The sequence below is a fragment of the Callospermophilus lateralis genome, chromosome 11 (genome assembly GCF_048772815.1).
Source record: "Callospermophilus lateralis isolate mCalLat2 chromosome 11, mCalLat2.hap1, whole genome shotgun sequence".
Taxonomy (NCBI): domain Eukaryota; kingdom Metazoa; phylum Chordata; class Mammalia; order Rodentia; family Sciuridae; genus Callospermophilus; species Callospermophilus lateralis.
The window spans coordinates 25562512-25583712 of NC_135315.1; the positions used below are offsets into that span (position 1 = coordinate 25562512).

The 21201-nt window shown below is 53.0% G+C and overlaps 1 protein-coding gene across 2 annotated transcripts in view; it reads left to right on the forward strand.

Moving 5' to 3' along the window:
- The first annotated feature begins 2451 nt into the window (after nt 1-2451).
- Itga3 (integrin subunit alpha 3) overlaps nt 2452-21201 on the forward strand; it is a 28726-nt gene continuing 9976 nt past the window's right edge. For both annotated transcript variants that reach the window (XM_076869190.1, XM_076869191.2), the window contains exons 1-16: nt 2452-3035; nt 10004-10131; nt 10409-10488; nt 12405-12654; nt 14560-14646; nt 15040-15247; nt 15685-15881; nt 17431-17519; nt 17657-17793; nt 17960-18046; nt 18893-18960; nt 19033-19169; nt 19722-19871; nt 19955-20052; nt 20343-20490; nt 20723-20791. In XM_076869190.1, coding sequence (XP_076725305.1) covers nt 2830-3035; nt 10004-10131; nt 10409-10488; nt 12405-12654; nt 14560-14646; nt 15040-15247; nt 15685-15881; nt 17431-17519; nt 17657-17793; nt 17960-18046; nt 18893-18960; nt 19033-19169; nt 19722-19871; nt 19955-20052; nt 20343-20490; nt 20723-20791 — 2139 coding nt within the window. In that variant the 5' untranslated portion in view covers nt 2452-2829. The remainder of the gene's footprint in view (nt 3036-10003; nt 10132-10408; nt 10489-12404; nt 12655-14559; nt 14647-15039; nt 15248-15684; nt 15882-17430; nt 17520-17656; nt 17794-17959; nt 18047-18892; nt 18961-19032; nt 19170-19721; nt 19872-19954; nt 20053-20342; nt 20491-20722; nt 20792-21201) is intronic.

Sequence of the window (21201 nt, forward strand, 5' to 3'; positions counted from 1 at the left end):
GAAGCAGGGGGTCTGGGGCTTAAAAGCCACCAGCAAACGTCAACGTGCCTATGTTTCTCAGTCTGCATTACTAGGTGGGTCCCTTCTACCTGGGGAAAAGTTGACTGATGGACATGACATGGTCAAGTCAACTGGGGAATGAAATGAGGCTGTGGATGGGAATAAAAACCAAAGGACTTCTTGTCTGTGGCATGAACTTGGGTTTCTTTTTCCCCCATCTCTCCAGCCCAGACCCTTCCAGTCTCCCACATCTCCCCTCACACCAAGTTCAACTCTTCCAGATCTGTCTGACACTCCCCTACATTCCTTAGCCAGGCCCTCCCCTTAGCAGTCGCCCCAGCTCCTGCTCCCACATTCCCTCTGGACACTCCCCTGGAGTGGAAAAGCCATCCCTCATCCCTTTCCTGCTCCCAGGCCCCAGATCGGACATGCTGCTCATTCCTGTTTGGGATGGTCAAAGAGATAAGGCCTGGCGTGGAGCCATCTGTCATCACAGGACTCCAAGCTGTTTGGGGAAGGACCCCTGCCCACACTGAATGTCCACCCTGAACCCTGCCCTGCTGACCCTGGCCATCTTCCCTTCTTTAGGAACAAGGTGGAGGAGCTAAGAGGCCACTGGAAGAGCAAAGGCAACATTCAGCTTTCATCCAACTTCCTGTTCCTTGACCCTGGATGTCTCAAGACTGACCATGAGAGAAGCCGGGTCACTGCTTAGGAACAAATGCTATCCTAAGGGCAGACAGGGACAAGTGTCCTCTCCCCAAACACCACAGAGAGGACTGTTATCGCAGCTGCTATTGTTTAGGCACGTCTGCCTGGCTGAACCACATCTGCCTGGAGTTTGTCTCTTAAAGATACAGCTGTGTTCAGCGGTTTCCATCCATAGCCGGGTCTCTCCTGAATCACATGATGCTGTACATCTAGGTAACCTCTGACCTAAGGCAATTGAAATGATAATCTTGATCTCACAAGGATGAAATGATTTGTAAACTGTAAAGTCAGGCTGGGGCCCCTTCCCAGGCTCTGATTCCAATTTTGTATTACTCGTCTTTTCATTCTATTCCTTAAAGAGAGTACCAAATTATACAAGCTACAGGTCCCACCAAACCTGGATCTGTTCTAAGGATTGTACAACTGTTAATTATTAGCATAGGTGATTAAGAAGGACTTTAGGTCAGGTATAAGACTGGAATCAGAAGTAACAGAGAAATCCTAGCTGTGTGGCCTTAGTCAAATTGTTTAACACCGCTGAGCCTACATTTTCCTGTTTTAAAACATAGTTAACATCTCAATATGTGAGGAATTGATGATATTTATAAAGAACCTAGTGTATTGCCTGCTTTATATGTGCTTAATACGTGGTATTTTCCTTCTTATTGTAAGAGTATACAGAAAAAAGACTGCTGGGGAAATGGGTCTTCGTGCGACAAACAATAAGGGAAATGTGTTAGATTCAAAGTGCAGAGTTATCTTCTGAAATTCCCTTTCAGTTTGAGTCTTCTGTCCATTATGAGATCTTTGGCCTCCTCCACCTACCTCCATCTGGCACCACCTACTACACACCTGTGGGGGTTGGTGTCCCCGCCCAGTCTCCAAACATACAGTTTGAGCTATGGGATGAGGGAGGGGCCATTGGGATTCTGTTAACCCTGAAGACAGGAGTGGATGAGAAATGGGCTCAGTCTGGACCCAACTCTCTGGCCACGCAGTACGCTCTAAGGAGAAACTCGTTTCCATATCGACAGCCTTATCCCTTGATACCAGAAGGCTTTGCCCAGGAGAAAATGCTGTCTTTTTGCTAATTACAATTAGCGATGCTTGGTTATTACCACTGCAAAATATCTGTTTGGCTTTGCTGACGAACCATTCCCAGCTTGGATCACGAAGGGTGGGAGTGGGTGAGCAGGAGAAATAAATCCCGACCGACAGCGAAGGTACTGGGTACGAGAAGAACGCCCAGAGACCGTCAGTCATCCCTTAGGGATTCACGGCGCTGTGGAAGCCAGTTCACCATTCCAACCAGCTGCGCGCAGACGTCGATTCCCAGATATGCCATCGCCTCATCTGTCCAGCCCGGACAGCCGAGGTGGCCGCGCCTGGAACGGCCTTTCCAAGTGGCAGAAACGGCCTCAGCGAAGCGGCCAGACAAATCCCACCCCTGGCCCCGCCCGTTCAATCTGTAGTGCTCTGGAGGAGACGGTTCCTGGGAGAAGCGAGGGGCGGGGAGAGGAAATTCAAGCCTTTAGGGGTTCCTGACAGGTGTCTGGGGAAGAGGGCGGAGCCGGGGTAGGAAGGATGAGAAGGGAGGGGCGGTGCTGCCCCTTTAAGAGGCGGTGGCGGGGCCGGGACCTTTTCTCTTTCCCCGGAAGGAAAGCGGAGCCCGGACTGGGCGCGCAAGGTGGGGAGGTGCGGGGCTGGGCGTGAGGAGGCGGGGCGCACGCCGCGGGGGACCCCTCCCTCGCGTCCTCCCTGTGGTCCACGGGTCTGCTTGGCCAGATCCGCCGCCTGGCCGGGATAGAAGGCGATAGCGCGGTCAAGGGGGCGCGGCCGGGACAAGCTGGGGGCCGGGTGCTCTGGGTGTAGGGACGGTGACCCGGCAGCCGGACTGGCGTGAGAATAGATCCACGGACCTTAGAAGGCGATCCGAGGGCGCAGACCTGGGCAGATGTGAAACTGAGCCGGCTAGGAGCGAGAAACTGATCAGCTCCGGGCGCCACGGCGCGGCGGGCTCGAGTGTCCTCTGAAGGCGCCCGGAGCAGGTGAACAGGTCCTCACTCCCCGCACCGCGCCCTCGAGCGCTCTGGTCCCCGCCCCGGCTCGCGCTCAGTCATGGGCCCCGGCCCCAACCGCGCGCCCCGCGCCCCGCGCCGGATGCTCTGCGCGCTCGCTTTGATGGTGGCGGCCGGCGGTCGCGTCGCCTGCGCCTTCAACCTGGACACCCGATTCCTGGTGGTGAAGGAGGCCCAGAACCCGGGGAGCCTCTTTGGCTACTCGGTCGCCCTCCATCGGCAGACAGAGCGGCAGCAGCGATACCTGTAAGTCCGTGTGGCGAGGGTGGGGAAGGAGAGAGTATGTGCGGGGGTGCGGATCCGGAGCTGGGTGGGAGCCCTGGGCCTCTGACTTCCAGTCCCGCTGCAACTGGCCACTGTGACCCAGAATTAAGGGGGCGGGTACCCCGGCAGCTCTCAGACTGCCGGGCTTGGCGGGAAGTGAAGGACTGGGGAGCGGTAATCATTGGCGAGTGCTGACTCTGCCAGAACCTGTCTAGACGACACCTTTCCACCCTTCGGACCTCTCCCGAGAGCGGAAGTGGGGTCTCTGTTGCTTGAGCCCCTAGTAAACCGGCTACCTAGCATTGGTCTTTTCTCTGCGGGACTGGAAGCTGGGGAAAACTGCAAGATAAACACCTAGCGGACCCTCATTCCCCTCTGCCTGGGTAGAATCCGCAGCAAACGCATTTAAGCCCCCACTAACACCTTGCATTTAGTCTGTGGCCACACCAACCACGCCCTCTGCAGAGCCAGCCTGGACTGCCTTCTCAACTGCTTGGCGTTGCAGTGAGGTGATGGGGAGTCTGGGTGTTTGGAGCTGTCCAGAGGCTCCCTCCGACTCCTAGAGGAAGGGGCAGTAGAAGACAGGCTTGGTCTCTGGCGCCCACCCACATGCGGTAGGGCTCTCCCACCAGACCTCTTCCCTGCATTCCTCAGATTCATGTTGAACCGGCAGCCCTGAGTGTGTTTGTTTTGGTTTGAAGAGGGAAATGGTGTTTTTCTTTTCCTTCTGTCCTCCTTCCCCACAGCTGCAAGGAGAACCTGCGAGCGTGTGTGAGCGGGAAGAGCTGGGGGTTTCAGAGGTTTCTCTGCATGGGCTCAGTTTGCTGAGGTTGGCAGCTGGGGAAAGAGGGTGGCTGGAGGAGGTAATGTTGCCCGGGAAAGGGCAGTGACTGGGACAAATCAGGCAGGCCCCTTTCACCTAGGTGACCTGCTAGGCATCTGTCCCTACCTGGTCTCTAACTTGGCTAAACTAGAAGACCTGGTCAGCCTAAAACTGGGTTGAAAATGCTCCAGCTGTAACTGAGGCCTGCAGAAACTTGAAGTTTGGAGTGTTCAAAGTCCAAACTCTGCTTCAGCTACCTACCTGCCCCTGCCCTGCTGGCCCAGCCCCTGTCCAGCCTACCTACCTGGACTTAGCCTCTCCCCCATCTGGCTTTCTTCTCAGAGGGTAGGGCCACCACACCTTTCCCAGCCGGGTTTAGCAACTTCAGTCTGGCTTTGGCCAGCCTTCCATCATTTGAAGGCCCTGAGTGACCACCAGTGAAAGATTCTATAGCAATGTTTTTTTTCTACCCTAGCCCAGAAATTTTCAGTTTTTAAAAATTTTTTTTATATGTGTGTGTGTGTGTGTGTGTGTGTGTGTGTGTGTATAAAGATGTTAATGGACCTTTATTTTATTTCTTTATTTATATGTGGTACTGAGAATTGAACCTAGTGCCTCACACAACCCCAGCCCCAATTTTCAGGTGTTTTGATGCAGAATCTCCATGACATAAAGTAACACAGGGAAAGAGAAGATTGGACTGGGAAGAAAGAATAAAAAACGATTCTTCAGCCCTTCCCTCTCTACTGTGTGATCTTGAGCAAGTATTTCCCTGCCAGTGGCCAATTTTTCCTTAAAAAAGTGTTGGACCTGGATCTATATGTTCCTCCCCACCTCTGTTGGCCTATGAAAGGCAACTTGGCATTGTGGAGGGAGAAGCGGCTGAAAAGTCCTACTGCCAGAGTCTTGTCTTGGATCTGTCACTAACACCTGAGACTTTGTTTGCTCACATGTCAGCAGAAGAGGAACGACATGCCTTTTTCACGGGGTTTTAGTGGGACTTTTATGGGATAGTGTGTGTAAAATGCTCTGTATGTGCCTAATTCTCCAAGGACCCTCCAGAGGCTCTCAGACTGAAGCCAGGATGGGGTACACCCACTTTGCCCATGGGCCCCACCCAAGATAGCCCAGCAAAGGGGTTCTTCTTTTTGGAGGAGTTTCAAAGTTGCTGAACCTTTGAGTGGCAGGTGGTGCTAGATAATTTCTGAGTCTCCCCATTGGGTATCCTTAGTCTCACCCAGGGGTAGTTCTTTCTCTATCTTGATTCATATCATCTTACAGAGTGCAGCCCCCTGGCCCTTTGGAAAAGTCAGCTGGCCCTAGCTGGGCTTAGCTGCAACCAGCTGTGTAGCCAGATGTGAACAGCTGTCTGAGCACAGAGCTCAAGGGAGCTAGTAGGTCAAGCTGCAGGTTTCTATTCTTTTAGTCTCAAAATCCTTTTGGAAGAACCAAAGTTTTCATGGTCCTGAACAGGCCTTTTGTCTGGAGTTCACAGAAGGTCTCCTGGAGATGTAGGGACCCCTGAAATTATATGCAAATCATGTGTATTTGAACCTCATCCTAGGGACAGGAGGAGGGAAGAACACAGCTTTTGCATTCTTAAAGAAGGCTTTGTTCCAGAAATGGCTAAAACCCTAAGGTGGACACTCCTTGCTGTGTCATCACCTTCATCTCTGTTCTCCACCCACAACCCAGCCCCAAGCTCCCAGTCTCTGTAAGGGAGGAATGAGGACCAAAGCACTTTTTGTTTGTTTGCTTGTTTGTTTGTTTGGTTGTTTTTTTTTTTTTTTTTTTTTGGTACTGGGGATTGAATTTAGGGGCACTTAACTACTAAGCCGCATCCCCAGCCCTTTTTTGTTATTTTATTTGGAGACAGGGTCTCACTGAGTTGCTTAGTGCCTTGCTAAGTTGCTGAGGCTGGTTTTGAACTTGGGATTCTCCTGCCTCAGCCTCCCCAGCTGCTGGGATTTAGAGGTGCCTGGCACTTTGGGCTTCTTAGCAAGAGGCATGAGGAGTCCTGGGAGGCAGAAGTACTGTTCTTCTGGGAGGTGGTTTTACTGATCCACCCCAGCACCTGCTTTGCTGTTCCCTGGTCTGGCCTGATCTCAGACTCTAGGGGATCCCTCTGGGCCCCCTCTCCTTTCCTCACTTGCTTGGAAATAAAGATGTCTGGGAGGCCTCAGGTGGGAGTGGCTGCAGCTCCTAGAAATGAGGTCATACTTGGGGCAGGGGGAGCTGGGCAACCTGTTGTGCTTTCCCAACACACATTTCCCTGGGCAGGTGGCCGGCAGCCTCTCCTGCTAGTGCCAGCAGAAGCAGCACTGCAGCTTCAGGCTGAAGGACTTTTCCCTGGACTCTCTCCAATGACCAGTCCAGGCCAAGGGGCTTCAAAGTGGGCAGGAGGTAGGGAAGGCTGATCTTAGAAAAAGAAGCAGCGGAAAGGGACTCCATCAGAGCTAAACCAAGGAGGAAGATGATGTCCATTGCAGCAAGTGGGATTGAGGCTAGACGACTTGAAGAATGCCCTGCGGGGTCAAATATGGAAAAATCCTGAAGAGCCGGGGAAATGGAGAAGAAACGGGAAAAATAGTCTGTTGTACTTATTCCATTACTTGGAGCACCCCCCCAGCCTCTTTCTGCTGTCCTCATTTTCTCCTTCCCTCCAGCGTGTTGCTCTGGTTCTTGGGCTGAGTCACCAGGAGGAGAGGGGGCTGTGTGGGCAGCCTAAGGAGGATGGGAGGGCTGCAGTTTCAGCCGACATAGGAGCAGCCTCTGGGGAGGTGGCTAATTTGGGCAGCAGGGCTGGCACAGGGCTGGCATCTGAGCATCTAGGAGCTGCCCCTTCCCACCCCAGGGCTTTAGGCCAGAGCAGATCCCCTCCCCCTCCTGCTTCCTGGCCTGGCATGGGAAGGAGCCCAGGGGCTAAGGACCCTAGAAATAAGGCAGGGGACTGAGTGCTAGATCCCCTGGCCTCCTCCTCTTTCCACAGGTTCCACCCACACTCCAGAGATGAAGGAGTCTGTGAGGTTGAATCATAGAGACTGTTTCTTTGAGCATCACCCCAGTGCGCGGGTGGGGGGCTCCTTTTTGGAGTGAGCCAACTTGGTGCCCTGAACTCTCCTGGGCCCCATTCCCCAGCCTTCTCCAATTCTACCACTTTGTGCTGCTCCATTAGCTTCGCGCTGCCCTGGAGTAACACTGGGGCCGGGTGAGGAAGAACTCAGGACTCAGGGGGTCCCCAGAGGCCAGGAGGTGCCTTCAGACTGGAACAGACTCAAGGGTGAGGAGGCAGCTAGGTGAGAGCCCTTGAGCCATCTTTTCCTCCACACCCTCTCCCTCCCAGCCCAGCTTGACTCCAGGAGAGGCCAGGCCCACCTCCTGTTTTCCTAGAGCTTCATCGGGGCCACCCTTCGTGGCCTCTGCCTTCTGACTGGCTGGGAGTGGGGTTAAAGCTCATCTGAGAGGGGTGGGTTTTTGGACTGCCTGATCTGTACCAGCCCCAACAGCAGGTAGCTAGCTGAGGTTTTCATTTGCATAACAAGTTGTATCTCATTTGCATATTAGTAAGGTTCCCTGCAGCCTCTGGATTCTCCAGCCCTCACCACGCACACCTGGCTGTGACTGGGAAGCAGGAACCTGACTCTCTGCAAACCTGCCTTCCCCTATGCACACGCAGGCCTCTGGCTGGAGACCCATTGGATCCTGGGCTGAGAGCCAGAGGGCCTTAAAGGGCCTCTGAGCGGGCCAAGTAGGAGCTAAAAATACTCCAGGGGGTATGGGGGGGGGGCTCCTGTGGAATCTCTGAGGGGGGGACCTAGGATGTGGGTTTGGTATTAAAGCATTGGTCCTGCCCCCTCCTCCATTTGTGGGCACAAGGCAGCTCTGGCAAGGGGGGTGGGTATAGGTGGTGTAGGAATTTGTTTAATCCAGTTGCCATTTATGCCCAGCTCTGCTGGCTCAGTACCTCAGGCAGCTAGAAGGAGGGTTCCCTCAGCTCCTCCTGGCTGGGGCGAGGGAGCTGGGAGGCAGAGAGACCCCACTCCTTGGGCACCTCCTGCCGGCAGCTTGGACAGGGCAGGAGCAGCATGAGGGCAGTATTTCCACTACGTTGCATGCCCTGGAACGCAACCTGGGCTCCTTAGGGTCCCCTTCACCGCTGAAGCCTGCACTCTTTCAAGGTCATCATTGGTGACCTCCACCTCCAGCTGATACTGTTTTTTCCCTAGAATGACTGTAGCCACCAGTGCCCACACCCTCAGTGACTGCCTGGTATCGTCAGGCTGCGGGAGCCCTACTTGTGTCCAGTCCCCTGCTCCTTCTAAAGGATGGCAGTACTCTGTTCCTTTCCCCTCTGCTCCAGGCCACCTAACCTGGTAGGACTGAAATTCCTGGGGTCCCTGAAGGGAGTCTGGGGTCATGCTAGAGCCAGTCTTGGTGCCACAAGAAATCAGAACAGCAGTGACCACATCAGCCATGGCTTCATAGTCAGAAAGCTTTTTACCAAGTGAACCCATTTATTCCTCCAATAACCCCCAAAGGTGGGTAAGACAGCTGCTGTTTCCATTTTACAGATGAGATAATCCAGGCTCTGGGAGAGGAAATTACCCTTGGAGACAGAATAGATCCTAGAACAAGGTCACCAGCTCCCAGGCTGTGATGTTCCTTTCCCACGGGGCCCTGGCTTTCTTCATCTGTTAGGAGCCCTGGGGGTGGATGTCCCTGGGTGGTCAGGCAGTGGACTCACTGAGCCACCCTCCCCATCCCAGGCAGAAGGTGACTGGCTAGGCCACTGTGGCTCCCTGTCAGCCTCCCTGCGGGGCTCTTAATCTCATAATGTTACTCTTCTTGGGGAAGCCCAGCCCTCACTCCCAGGAACACTTCCCCAGGGTGAGGTTTGAGCTGCAGATGTGAGGTGCAGGCAGAGGCCACGCCCCTTCCCAGCACCCCAGGCTGTGCATTCCTGAATCCCAGTGGGAGGAGACACTCCAGGCCCCAGCTTGCCTGGCCCTGCCCTACCCACTCCCTGCCTCCTTTGTAAGTAGGTCCTTGGCAGGAGCTGCAGGCACAGCCCTTGCTTAGCACTTCCAGAGTCTGATGGGAGCCCCGGAGCCCAAGTTCTGAGCCTGGGGCCTCAAGGTGATAATGTTTCTGGGGCCAGTTGGAGGAGCACCTGAAAGGTGCCTACCATCCAGGAAACTGGCATCATCAGGATCGAGGAGGGGTCCTGGCAGAACATTGAGAGGCTGCAGGGATGCTTCTGGGGAGGAGGCATGGAAGAACTGGGTTCTCCAGCAGGGGTGCCCTGGATTCGATGGAGAAGGTCAGTGGTGGGCTGAGGAATTTGCCTCTTTCACGAGGATGTCTGATGGTCATGGCCCCACGACTATCCTCAGAGATAATATTTCAGGGCTGATCCCTCTGGTTCCAGCCACCCCTTTGGTGTGGGATGGATTGCCAGGGCTCTAAGCACCCTTGTAAGAGCTCATTGTCAATGTCATGTCCCCAAAGATGGATTCTGGAGGCAAGGCAATAGTCCTTGCCCATCCACTGGAACAGGGCTGCTGGACCACGTTGTTCAAAGTGTCAGGTCACTGGAACCCAGTTCTAGGACTCCTCCCCTCTACCTTCTTCTCTGAGGCCAAAACATTCCTTTGAAAACCCAGATCTGACCATGTCATCTGGTTGGGTTGCCCTCTGCGGCTCCTCCAAGGCCCTTCCCACCCTCTCCTCCTGTCCCTCCCCGGATGTTCCTGGGCTTCGGCTCTATGGAGGGCCTGAGCTCTGAATCACCCTGCTTCCTCATGTTTCCTGGCCCTGGCACATGCAGTACCTTTGCCTAAAGTGCCCTTGCTCCCCTTCTTCATCGGGTGACCCCTGGTCATTGTCCTCAGACACCCTCTTCTGCAGGTCTCTCTGCGTCCTTTTCCTGTGGCACTTACTGTCTGTTCCTGCCTGCCTTCCCTTACCCTGGGCTCTTTCCTGGAGGGCAGGGGCTGGGGTCCATTCTTGTCCCAGCCCCAGAGCCTGGCACAGAGCCAATACTCAGTAACTGGGTGTTGAATGACAAGTTGGCTGGGGGGAGATTGGGAGAGTCTGAGCTTGGAACCCCCTGCCTCCCTGCCCCCAGGCTCCTGGCTGGTGCCCCCAGGGAACTCGCTGTGTCTGATGGCTACACCAACCGGACGGGTGCTGTGTACCTGTGTCCCCTCACTGGCCATAAGAACGACTGTGAACGGATGGACATCACGGAGAAAAGTGAGGAGCCGTGTCTGGTGGGGAGGCACAGCGAGAGGACAAGGCTTGCTTACATAGTTTCTAGTGATTTCTGGTCTAGTGACTAGTAAAAGAGTGAGCCTTAGAGCAGATGTGGGATTGGTAGAGACCAAAGCTATGGACTGGAGAGGAGAGAGGGGAGTAGCTGGGGCTGCCCTACTGGGGTTGGGAGTCTAAGAGAACTGCTGCCCTCTGGGGTTTTGGGGCACTGGTATATGGGGTGAGGTGCCCTGGTTCATGATCCCTCCCATGCCTTTAGGTGACCCTGACCATCATATTATTGAGGACATGTGGCTCGGGGTGACTGTGGCCAGCCAGGGCCCGGCAGGCAGAGTCCTGGTAAGTGGGCACTCACTGCTGGCCCTGCCCTGCCCCCTCTCTCCTTCCTTCTCCAGGGGTGCATGCATGTGGCCTTTGCAAGTGTCCATTCCAGTGGCTGCGTCTCCACAGGCCTCGCTATCCTTGCACTCTGTACTCCAGGGGAGGGGGTGTGTGTCTGGCTGCTCCCAAGGCGGGGCATGGCCTGGGTCCTGTCTGAATCACCCGCTTCCTCCCCGCACCCACATGGGGTGTTCTTCATTCGTGGGAACTTGCAGGAGCAAAGGGCAGAGAGGGCCCCAGGCTGTTGGGCGCTGGCCTGCCTCCTTCCTGGGAGGCAGGCTGCCGGAAGAGGCACAGCCCTGCTGACCCCAGCTTACCCAGCTCTGCTTTGGGGGCTACTCCCTGCTGTCAGTTGTCATTTCCTACACACATCCCATAGTGTTGGCCCCTGGGGTCTCCATTTCCAAGGCCCAGATGGACATTTTTATTTTCATTTTAAAATTCATGTAAAATATACATACAGTGAAATGTACAGATTTGAAGTTTCTAAGAGGGTTTTTTTTTTTATTTGTTTGTTTTGGGTTTTTTGTTTTGTTTTGTTTTGTTTTATAGTACTGGGGATGGAACCCAGGCCCTCACACAGGCTGGGCAAGTGCTGTACCCCTGAACCACACACCCAGCCCGTTTCTGTGAGTTTTGAGGGATATGTATATACCTGCGTAATCAACACACATGAAAGATGAAACATATGTACATCACCCCAGAAAGTTCTCTGTGCCTCTTTATAGTCAATTACCACGCCTGTAGCCATCACTGCTGTGATTTCTGTCACCTTTGAACACTATTCTGAGCTCTAGGTTTGCATCAGTTCACTGAAACACGTTTTTGTGACCCCTGTTGTGAATAGTTATAGGTCAACGAGACCATTTAAAGCCATTCTAGGTCCTGGGTCCTTAGCAATGAGGTAATCACCCACCCATTCAATCATTCCACAAGTATTTAGTGAGTACCTACTGAGTACCAAGCACTGTGCTAGTCCTAGAAACTTAGGACAGGCTCATGTTACATGCTAGTGGCTCTAATAGCTAGAAGGGATCAGGGAAAAGCAAGAATGGGGCCAGTTTCTGATTGTGCCCGACCCTAGGCTATTTTAAAACACCCCCCTTTTTCTTCTTTCTGTGTTCTTGCCTGGAGCATGTTTAACACATGCTTTACCACTGAGCTACACCCCCAGCCCTAGAATACACTAATCTGATTCACTGGTTTGTCCAATAAATCTATATTGAGTAGCTGCAGGGGGCCTGGAGCTGTGTGTAGAGTCACCTTTATGAGGCAGCACAGTATTTTGTGCTTTGTAGCCAGAGGGTCTTGGTTTGAATATTCTCTGCCTCTATGTAGGTGTGAGATCTTGGACAGGCTACTAAACTCTCTCTGCTTTGGTTTCTTTATCTACAAATAAGTATCCCCACACTATGGAGTTGTTAATGTCTGGCAAACAGTAAGCATTCAGTAAGTGTTAGCTGCTGCTATTGTTACTATTATGAGTATTACTATTATTATTCCTGTTTAATAATGGTCCTTTTATTAATCAGACAGGGTCATCTGGGGACAGAGAGAAGCAAGTCCCCTAATCTCTCTGGAAATGACCCACTTTGGACTTTAGAACCTAAGCCCCACCTTCCCTCATCCTTTCTCCTAGCTGTCTTAGCTACTCTCAAGTCCATACAAATTTTTCCAAAATTTGCTCTGGACCTTCAGAACAGATTTCTGGGTATTGGAAAGGGAATGTGAGTTTAATTAGCACCAGAGAAAGGAAAAGAAGCCGGGGGTTCTCCTTCAGTCCCACAAAGCCCGAGGTACCTGGGCCAGAGGAGACAGCTTTCCCTGGACCCCTGCTCTGGCTAAGGACTCATGTGTTGGGGGGTGCTCCCCAGGTCTGTGCCCACCGCTACACCCAGGTGCTGTGGTCAGGGTCGGAGGACCAGCGGCGAATGGTAGGCAAGTGCTACGTGCGGGGCAATGACCTAGAGCTGGATGCCAGCGATGACTGGCAGACCTACCACAACGAGATGTGCAACAGTAACACCGACTACCTGGAGACGGGCATGTGCCAGCTGGGCACCAGTGGCGGCTTTACCCAGAACACCGTGTACTTTGGAGCCCCTGGTGCCTACAATTGGAAAGGTGGGGACCATGGAAAAAGGGAGGAGGGGCGGAGAGCACATACACACACACACACACCCCACCTCCCACCCCCCTTAGCCACTGGGACTGCCCACTCCAGACCATCCCCACTAGGGGGCAGGAGAGATGGGCAGAAGACCTTGTGCCAACAGTGGCAACCATGACCTCCACTATTTTAAAGCGTTTACTATGTGCCAGGGACTTTCTTAATTATACTTTTACAAGGCAAGTATTATTATAATACTCATAGGATAAAAAAACTGAGCCTTAGAGAAGTGAATTAAATAGCCTGTGGCCAATAATAAGTTCTGAAACCTGGATTGTCATGTGGGTCCATCTGACTGCAACTTCACCACTAAAAACTTATTTATTTATTTATTTTTGTGATGCAGGAGTGAACCCAGGGCCTCTCTCATGCTAGGCAAGTACTCTACCATTGAGCTACCTACCCAACCCTTTATATTTTTGAGACACTGTCTTGCTAAGACAAGCCGGCCTCAAACTTGACAACCCTCCTGCCTCAGCTTTCTGAATAGTTGGATTATAGGTGTATACTATTGCACCTAGATTAAAAACTTACTTTAAAAATAAAACATGCTCCTCCTGGAACAACCACTAAATAGTACAGCAGGATTTGGTAAAATAAAGAGTAAAATTGTCACTGGGCAAGGTGGTGCAGTAGCACAGGAGGCTGAGGCAGAAGGATCGAGAGTTCAGAGCCAGCCTCAGCAAAAGTGAGACCCTGTCTCTAAATAAATACAATATAAAATAGGGCTGGGGATGTGGCTTAGTGGTCGAGTACCCCTGAGTTCAATCCCTGGTAACCCCACCCCCAAAAAAGTAAAAATGTCCCTCCTCTCCCTCCCATCTCCTTCAACACATTTCTTTTTTTTAATATCTTTATTTTATTTATTTATTTATATGTGATGCTGAGAATCAAACCCAGTGTCTCACACATGATAGGCAAGTGCTCCACCACTGAGCCACAACCCCAGCCCTCAACCCATTTCTTGATGCTAATAGTATCTTTTGAATCCTCCCAGACTTATCTTAGAATATATAGATAACTAAAAAAAAAAAAAAAAAAAAAAAAAAAAAGAATATATAGATAACTTTTAAAAGACAAAAAACTGCAAACAGAATCCTACTAAACATGCTATCCTGCTACTTTTTCTTTTCACTTATCCAAAGACAGGGGTATTTCTTCATGTCACATGCATGGAGGGCCACCCTTTTGGGGACTACAGGACATACTGTCCTACAGGTGTCTGACTCAGGCGTCCTCCATCTCTGCCTCTCTCCATCACACAGATTGTAGTGATAGTGACTCCTGTCCTCTTCGCGTATCCTTATTGTCACAGAATCTACAGGCAGGGAACCCTCAGTCTCCTCCTCTTGACCAGCAGGTGGCCCAGCCATAGCCACAGCTCTGGGCTCATGGAACAATGAGGTTCTGCCCCCTCCCCTGGCCCTTCCTCTCTCCCCCTGGTCCTTTAGAACATGGGCAGGGTCACAGGTACTCTACCTGGGAACAGGTAGGCAGTTCAAATTTGGGGATGGTCCCACAAGATAATGGCATGGAGCTTACCCAAAGCATTTGGTGGGTGGGAAAGTGTCAGCTAGTGTCCATATCCAGGAGCCTGAAGGCAGGAGTCTGGCCATGCCTCTACAGCTAGTTCCCATGGCGCTGTGAGGAAGTCAGTTTCCCTCCCAGAGCCTCACTTTTCTCATCTGCACAATGGGAGTCATCCATCATATGACATCATGAAATTTCTGAAGGGGTCATGTTTTGCAAATGACAAAGTGCTCACAAAAGGTGTTATTACAATGGGGTGGGAGGCTGGACATGGTGGAAGAGAAAGGGTTGGTGACTCCTACCCTCCCTTTCCCCAAATCCTTGTGAAGGAAACAGCTACATGATTCAGCGGAAGGACTGGGATTTATCTGAGTATAGTTACAAGGACCCAGAGGACCAAGGAAACCTCTACATTGGTGAGTTCAGTTCTGGGGGCCCATTGGGTGATAAAAAAGAAGGCGGCTCAGTCCTTAATACACTGGCTCTCTTCCTTCAGTGCCTGGTGGAGGAGGGAGGTTAGGGTGTAGGTGTGACCAGTGGCATTTAGTTCAACTGGTACACACTTATTAAGCACCACCTATATGCCAGACTCTGCTCCAAGTTCTCACATGCAAAGTCGCTACCCTTACAGAGCTCAGTCCAGAGTGTAGGAGGAGTGGGGCTGGAACGGGGCACAGACACAGTCGCTCAGGGGTCCACTTTCTTGTCCCACTTGGAATTGAACATAATGGGGTTCAGGAAACTAGGGAGATGGACCCAGAGTAGAAGGGGACACAGTTTACTGGGGGCTTATCAAACACCTTCCCCAGGGTACACGGTGCAGGTAGGCAGTGCCATCCTGCATCCCACGGATATCACTGTTGTGACCGGTGCCCCACGACACCGACATATGGGGGCCGTCTTCTTGCTGAGCCAGGAGATGGGCGGAGACCTGCGGAGGAGGCAGGTACTGGAAGGCACGCAGGTGGGCGCTTATTTTGGCAGCGCCATTGCCCTGGCGGACCTGAACAACGATGGGTGAGAATCTAGGAACATCCTCTGGGGCCAGGGTGAGAGGTGTGGGAAGGTGGGCTGGCCAGGCCAGGTCAGGGAAATGGAAACTTTGCAATTGTGCATTTGTTCGCTGCTTTTGGTGAGTTTGCAATCAGAGTAGGTGGGCGGCTCTGTATTTGCATGCCATATGCAGGACACCTGCACTTTCCTGTCTTTACCTGTCCTTGTATGGCTCCAACAGATTTGGGCTGTTTGGGTGTGATCTTTGCTTGCATGGCTTCTCCATGACATGCATTTCCTATTTAGTGGGCCATGTTGGCCCTTCCTGTGTCCTTCCCATGCGCTGGGACCTGAGGTGCTGTTGGCACAGTTGTGTACCCTGCCACCATTCTGCAAGTTTTGCATCATCTGGGGGACCAGCCTCACACTCTCATCTCCCCTGCCCTTTCTCACCTGTGCAGGTGGCAGGATCTCCTGGTGGGTGCTCCCTACTACTTTGAGCGGAAAGAGGAAGTCGGGGGTGCGGTCTACGTCTTCATGAACCAGGCGGGCACCTCCTTCCCTGCCCACCCCTCCCTCCTCCTTCATGGCCCCAGTCGCTCTGCCTTTGGCTTCTCTGTGGCCAGCATTGGTGACATCAACCAGGATGGATTTCAGGGTATGAGCCAACACCTCTTCCCCAGCACCCCCACTGACTGAGCGCCAGCTGCATACCAGGCTTGACAGGGGCTGTGGAGGAGATAGGATGGGGCTCGGGCCCAGCTTGCTCAGAGCCATCCTAGAGAGAGGATGTGCAGAGGGTGACAGGTGATCCTGGAGGAGGTGATAAGTGGTTGATAAGGATGGGTTGAGAGTACACAATGGGAAGGAACAGAAGGGGTGCAGTGGGAATGCAGGAACTTATCCATGTGCCAAATCTAGCGGATGTGGAGTGTTCCATCAGAGACAGGCTGGAGAGGGGGTGTGGGATTCGGGGTGGGTGTTTTGAAAGCCAGGCAGAGGAACTGGTGCTTTCTGTTGACTAATTGGGGTCTTAGGGTGTATAGGGGACATCCAGAGAAAGTTTTGGAGCAGAGGTGTAATATGATACAGCTTCATACTTTGAAAGATGATTCTGGCGGAGGTTGTAGGACCGAAGGAGAGATGAGATCAGGATTGTCGTGTATCAGGTGTGGGATGATTAGGACTGGACAAGGTGGGAGCCCTAAATATAGGAGTATGACCAGTGTTCTGTAGGACTTGGGGTGTCGTGGAGAGGGTTAGATCAGGGTGTCAGCCTGGATGCCATAGGAGCCCTTGGCTTATCCAGAAGTCACTTCTCTGACAACCTCAGTTTTTGAGGACCTAGCTGAGAACTGAAAGGAACCAAAGGCAGAGGGACCTCTGAAGAGACAAAATAGGTGCCAGAAACTTGGGGCGGTAAAGCCCAAGCACTTCCTATGGAAGGCTCGTTTAGTTTCTGCCCGTGGCTGACATAGTTTGCTAACAAGCTTGGCTTTCCGATCATCCAGACCCTATGAGGTCAAGTGCAGCAAAATGAGAATGAGTTCAGTGAAGTTTAAGAAGATCATAAAATATTTTCGGTTCATTTGTGGAAATAATGAATTTTAAGTCTTGACACTTGAAGTAAAATTTCACTGTCCTTATGATTAAAATCCCAGCGCCTGGTATCAGGTATGGGCTCACACTTCCTCTTCTTCCCTCACTCATTGTGTCTCTGGGTTTCCTGAGTCTGTTTCCTCATCCATAAAATGGAGGTAAAAGTACCTACCCCACAGCACCCTCATGAGGGCTCTGCGGCAGCCACAGATGGGAACACCTCCTTTTCAGGCCCTGCTGATAAATGGCATTAGAAGAAGAGCCAGGATGCCTAGGGATTAGATTGGTGGGGACATGGAAAGGGGAAGTTACTGGGCAGTGCTCAGGAATCTAGGATGTGGCTTTGCCTATGGCGTTGACTTGCTTGTGACTGTGGGGAAATCACTTTCCCTCTTCGAAACCCGCCTTCCCACCTGCAAAAGGAAGCACCTGGGCTGCAGATGGTCACCTTTAACCCTGAGCTGCAGACCTCTGCAATGTCCCTGCTGCTGTCGGCACTGCCTGGCAGGGTGAGGTCAATGCCACGCGGGGCTCTGTGGCCTACAGCACAGGGTTCGGGAGATGTGGGGCCTGGTACCTGGGTGACGCTGTGCTGCCTCTCCTCCCAGACATTGCGGTGGGAGCCCCGTTTGAAGGCCTTGGCAAAGTGTACATCTACCACAGCAGCTCCAGGGGGCTCCTCAGACAGCCCCAGCAGGTATGAAAAGCTGGGGACGCCTCTGCTGCCCCTGCCATCTGAAGTGGACCTTCCCTCCTCTTCCTCACCCACCCCTTCCAGATTTCCCCAGGCCTCCCTCCCCAGAACCTGACTCTACCCCTTTACCTTGTCCCCAGGTAATCCATGGAGAGAAGCTAGGGCTTCCTGGCTTGTCCACCTTTGGCTACTCTCTGAGTGGGCAAATGGACGTGGATGAGAACTTCTACCCAGACCTGCTTGTAGGGAGCCTGTCGGACCATATCGTACTGCTGCGGTGAGCCAGGGGGATGCTGGACAGGGGCCTTTCTCCCCTCATCCCTGTCTGTGTGGAGTCCATTTTCGTCCATCTTCAGTACTAGGTTCACAGAAGGTTGAGCCCCAGCCCTGGCCAGGGGCAGGTGGGAGGCACTGAAATCTCCCTGCTTCTGTTGTCCCTACAGGGCCCGGCCCGTCATCAACATCCTCCATAGGACCTTGGTTGCCAGGCCAGCTGTGCTGGACCCTACGCTGTGCACAGCCACCTCTTGGTGAGACCACCTACTCCTCATGTATGGGCAGGCCAGAAGGGTCCCAGCCCCCGAGCCCTTCCCCTGGCCACTCCTGATATCCCACCTTTAGAGATCTGATACTGGGACTAGCATTTCCGTCCCTATCCAGCCTCATTAAAAAGCAGAATTTCTTAGGAGATCGAGAGGGAATTGGGGGCAGTAGAGTATAGTGGTCAGGAATAGGAGCTCTGGACTGTGGGTTCAAACCCCAGCGGTGCACTGTGGGGAGGGGCAGGCTCTGAGGAGTGAGGACTCTGAGGAAGAGGGAAGAGGAATACACTTAGGTGGATGGATGTGCACAAGAAGGAAGAGTCACCCTGGGCAAATTATTCATTTCTGAGTCTTAGATCCCTCACCTGTAAAAGAGTTAATAAACAATTCACCGGGTTGTTATAATTACATAAGACAATGTATCCAAAAAAAATCCCTAGAACAGCAACTTTATATAACTTAAGTGCTTAAAAAATGTTAGCTGTTAAGAAAGTGGTGTTAATGATGGTGGGTGGACAGAGGAGGTCTGTACTGGAGACCCAGATACCTGGGCTCAAGACGGGGCAGGGCTCCTAATTCGTAACTTTGGACAAGTCTTGCTCTCTGGGAGTGTTCTCCCAATTGTGATTTTTAACCCTACTTTCTTTGGCCTTAGGGGAGTGGGATGAAATGGGACAGAGACACCACAGACCAGCTTTGTGGATGCCCCAGTTTTGCCCCTGCCTTTCCCCAGAAGGGCCCTGGGTTCCCTTTTGCCTAGTACAGGAGTGAGAGCTAGGGCTTGGCTATCTGTGCCCCACAGTGACGGGTCCCTCCTTGTCCTCCCACCAACAGTGTGCAAGTGGAGCTGTGCTTTGCTTACAACCAGAGTGCTGGGAACCCCAACTACAGGCGAAACATCAGTGAGTGCCAGGCACAGGGCGAGGGGGAGCACGCTCACCTGGCTACTTACTGACTGCCCTGTGTACCTGTAGCCCTGGCCTATACCCTGGAGGCTGACCGGGACCGCCGCCCACCCCGGCTGCGTTTTGTCAGCAGCCAGTCAGCTGTCTTCCATGGCTTCTTCTCCATGCCTGAGACGCGCTGCCAGACACTGGAGCTGCTCCTGATGGTAAGGGAGGAGCACAGGGAGGAGACCCGTGTTCCCCCAGGTCAAGAGTGAGGGGCAGTCAGCCTGAAATGCCATAGGCGGATGGATTCTAGATGAGTGTACAGTGCACAGTACCAGCACACAGTAGGGGAGAGATAGAGCCCCCGGGGTGGGGACAGGGCCAAGGGCCTTCTCACCTCTAAGAAAGGGGAGGGGTTTGTGGGAGATCTTAGCTCACCTCTGGGAAAAAAGGTGTCCATGATTGAGGGGCAAGTTCAATACCATTCCAGGGAGACCAAAAGTGGAAGGGGGAAATTCCTCCTGTGGAATAGATGAATGGAGGTTCAACCCCCACCTGGAGGGACCTCAGAAGGGAGAGCTAAGTCTCATCTCTTGGGGGCAGGCAAGATGGTAGAAAGTCTGAATCTGATGGTTGGACTAAGGGGTTCAAGGCTAACTTAGGGGGTCTTTAGGTTGGAGAGAGCTCCAGCTTCTCCCTCAGGCTCAGGGTGATGTAAGGAGAGGGTGACTTGGGAGAGGGCACTGTTGGCTCAGCTTGCCTTCTCTCCCCAGGACAATGTCCGCGACAAACTCCGCCCCATTGTCATCTCCATGAACTACTCTTTACCCTTGAAGATGCCTGAGCGTCCCCGCCTGGGGCCAAGGTCTCTGGACGCCTACCCGGTCCTCAACCAGGCGCAGACTCAGGAGAACCACACGGAGGTGGCTGGGGCCCGAGCCAGGAGGGCTGCAGGGTGAGGGCTCGCTCTATGGGGTGTAGCCTCTCACACCTCCGACTGCCTCAGGTCCAGTTCCAGAAGGAGTGTGGGCCTGACAACAAGTGCGACAGCAACTTGCAGATGCAAGCCTACTTCGTGTCTGAGCAGCTGCAGCGGCTGGAAAGGTGGGCTCTTAGCAGCGCTGATTGGCCAAGGGCACGTCGGGCCTCATTGGCTCACTGGGCTTGGGGCGGGGCCACACTGGACAGGGGCGGGGCCTCATAGTTAGATGAGCCTGAAAAGAGGAACTTAGATGGGCCAGGTACGAAGTCTTCCAGCTGAGACTGTGGGGCATGGCCTGGCTGGCCAGAGAAGGAACTTTCCTCACCTAGGAGACCTGAGGGTCAGGACCTATGAATATGGGGAGTGTCCCGGGGGTTGGGCTTTGGGCTTAGTCCAGGGCTGCTCCCCTCAGGCTCCAGTACAGCAGAGACGTCCGGAAACTGCTCCTGAGCATCAATGTGACCAACACCCCAAGCAGGGAGAGGGCTGGGGAAGACGCCCATGAGGCACTGCTCAACCTGGAGGTGCCTCCCGCCCTGCTGCTGTCCTCAGTGCGCCCAGTGAGTGCCCACCACCAGGCCCCGAGCCCAAGTAGGGCTCCCCGCGTATTTGCACCCCCATGTTCATGTTCTTTACATGCATTATCCTTAATCGTGTCCCCACCTCCTCTGGGCTTGGCCTCCCCAATTGCCTGCCGTGTCTTCTGCTTGGGAACTTCTAGGGCTTCTGACCCTGCTGTATGTGGGAAGGAAGACAAGCCCAACCTTGACCTTATTTGTCTTCTTTCTTCAGTCTGGGACCTGCCAAGCCAATGAGACCATCCTGTGCGAACTGGGGAACCCCTTCAAACGGAACCAGAGGGTGAGCACAGGCCATATCCTCCCACTCCTTGTGGGGCTCAGGCTGTTCCTCCTTCTCCTCTGCTTGCCCTGGGGGCTTCCTTGAAGCAAAGAACCCGGGAGGCCCTGGTGGGTGGTGGTGGTGGAGGGGGCTATGTGTGGGAATGAGGCCCAGCGACCAAGAAAAATTGGGTCACTAGGGAGCTGGGCACAAAGCTAGAGCAGGTGGAAGTAAGAAAACCGATTTTACCAAGTCCTGGGGTGTGCCCGCCCTAAGCTCAACGGTTTCTTTTCCGTGATGTTAATTCTCACAATGTTCTCTGAGGAGGTACCTGCCGTTTTAGAGAAGAGGAAGCTCAGCCTTATAGAATTTAGTAATTTGCTCAAGGTCATGCCAAAGTCCAGATATTGCAAGGGAGAAAAGGGGAAAAG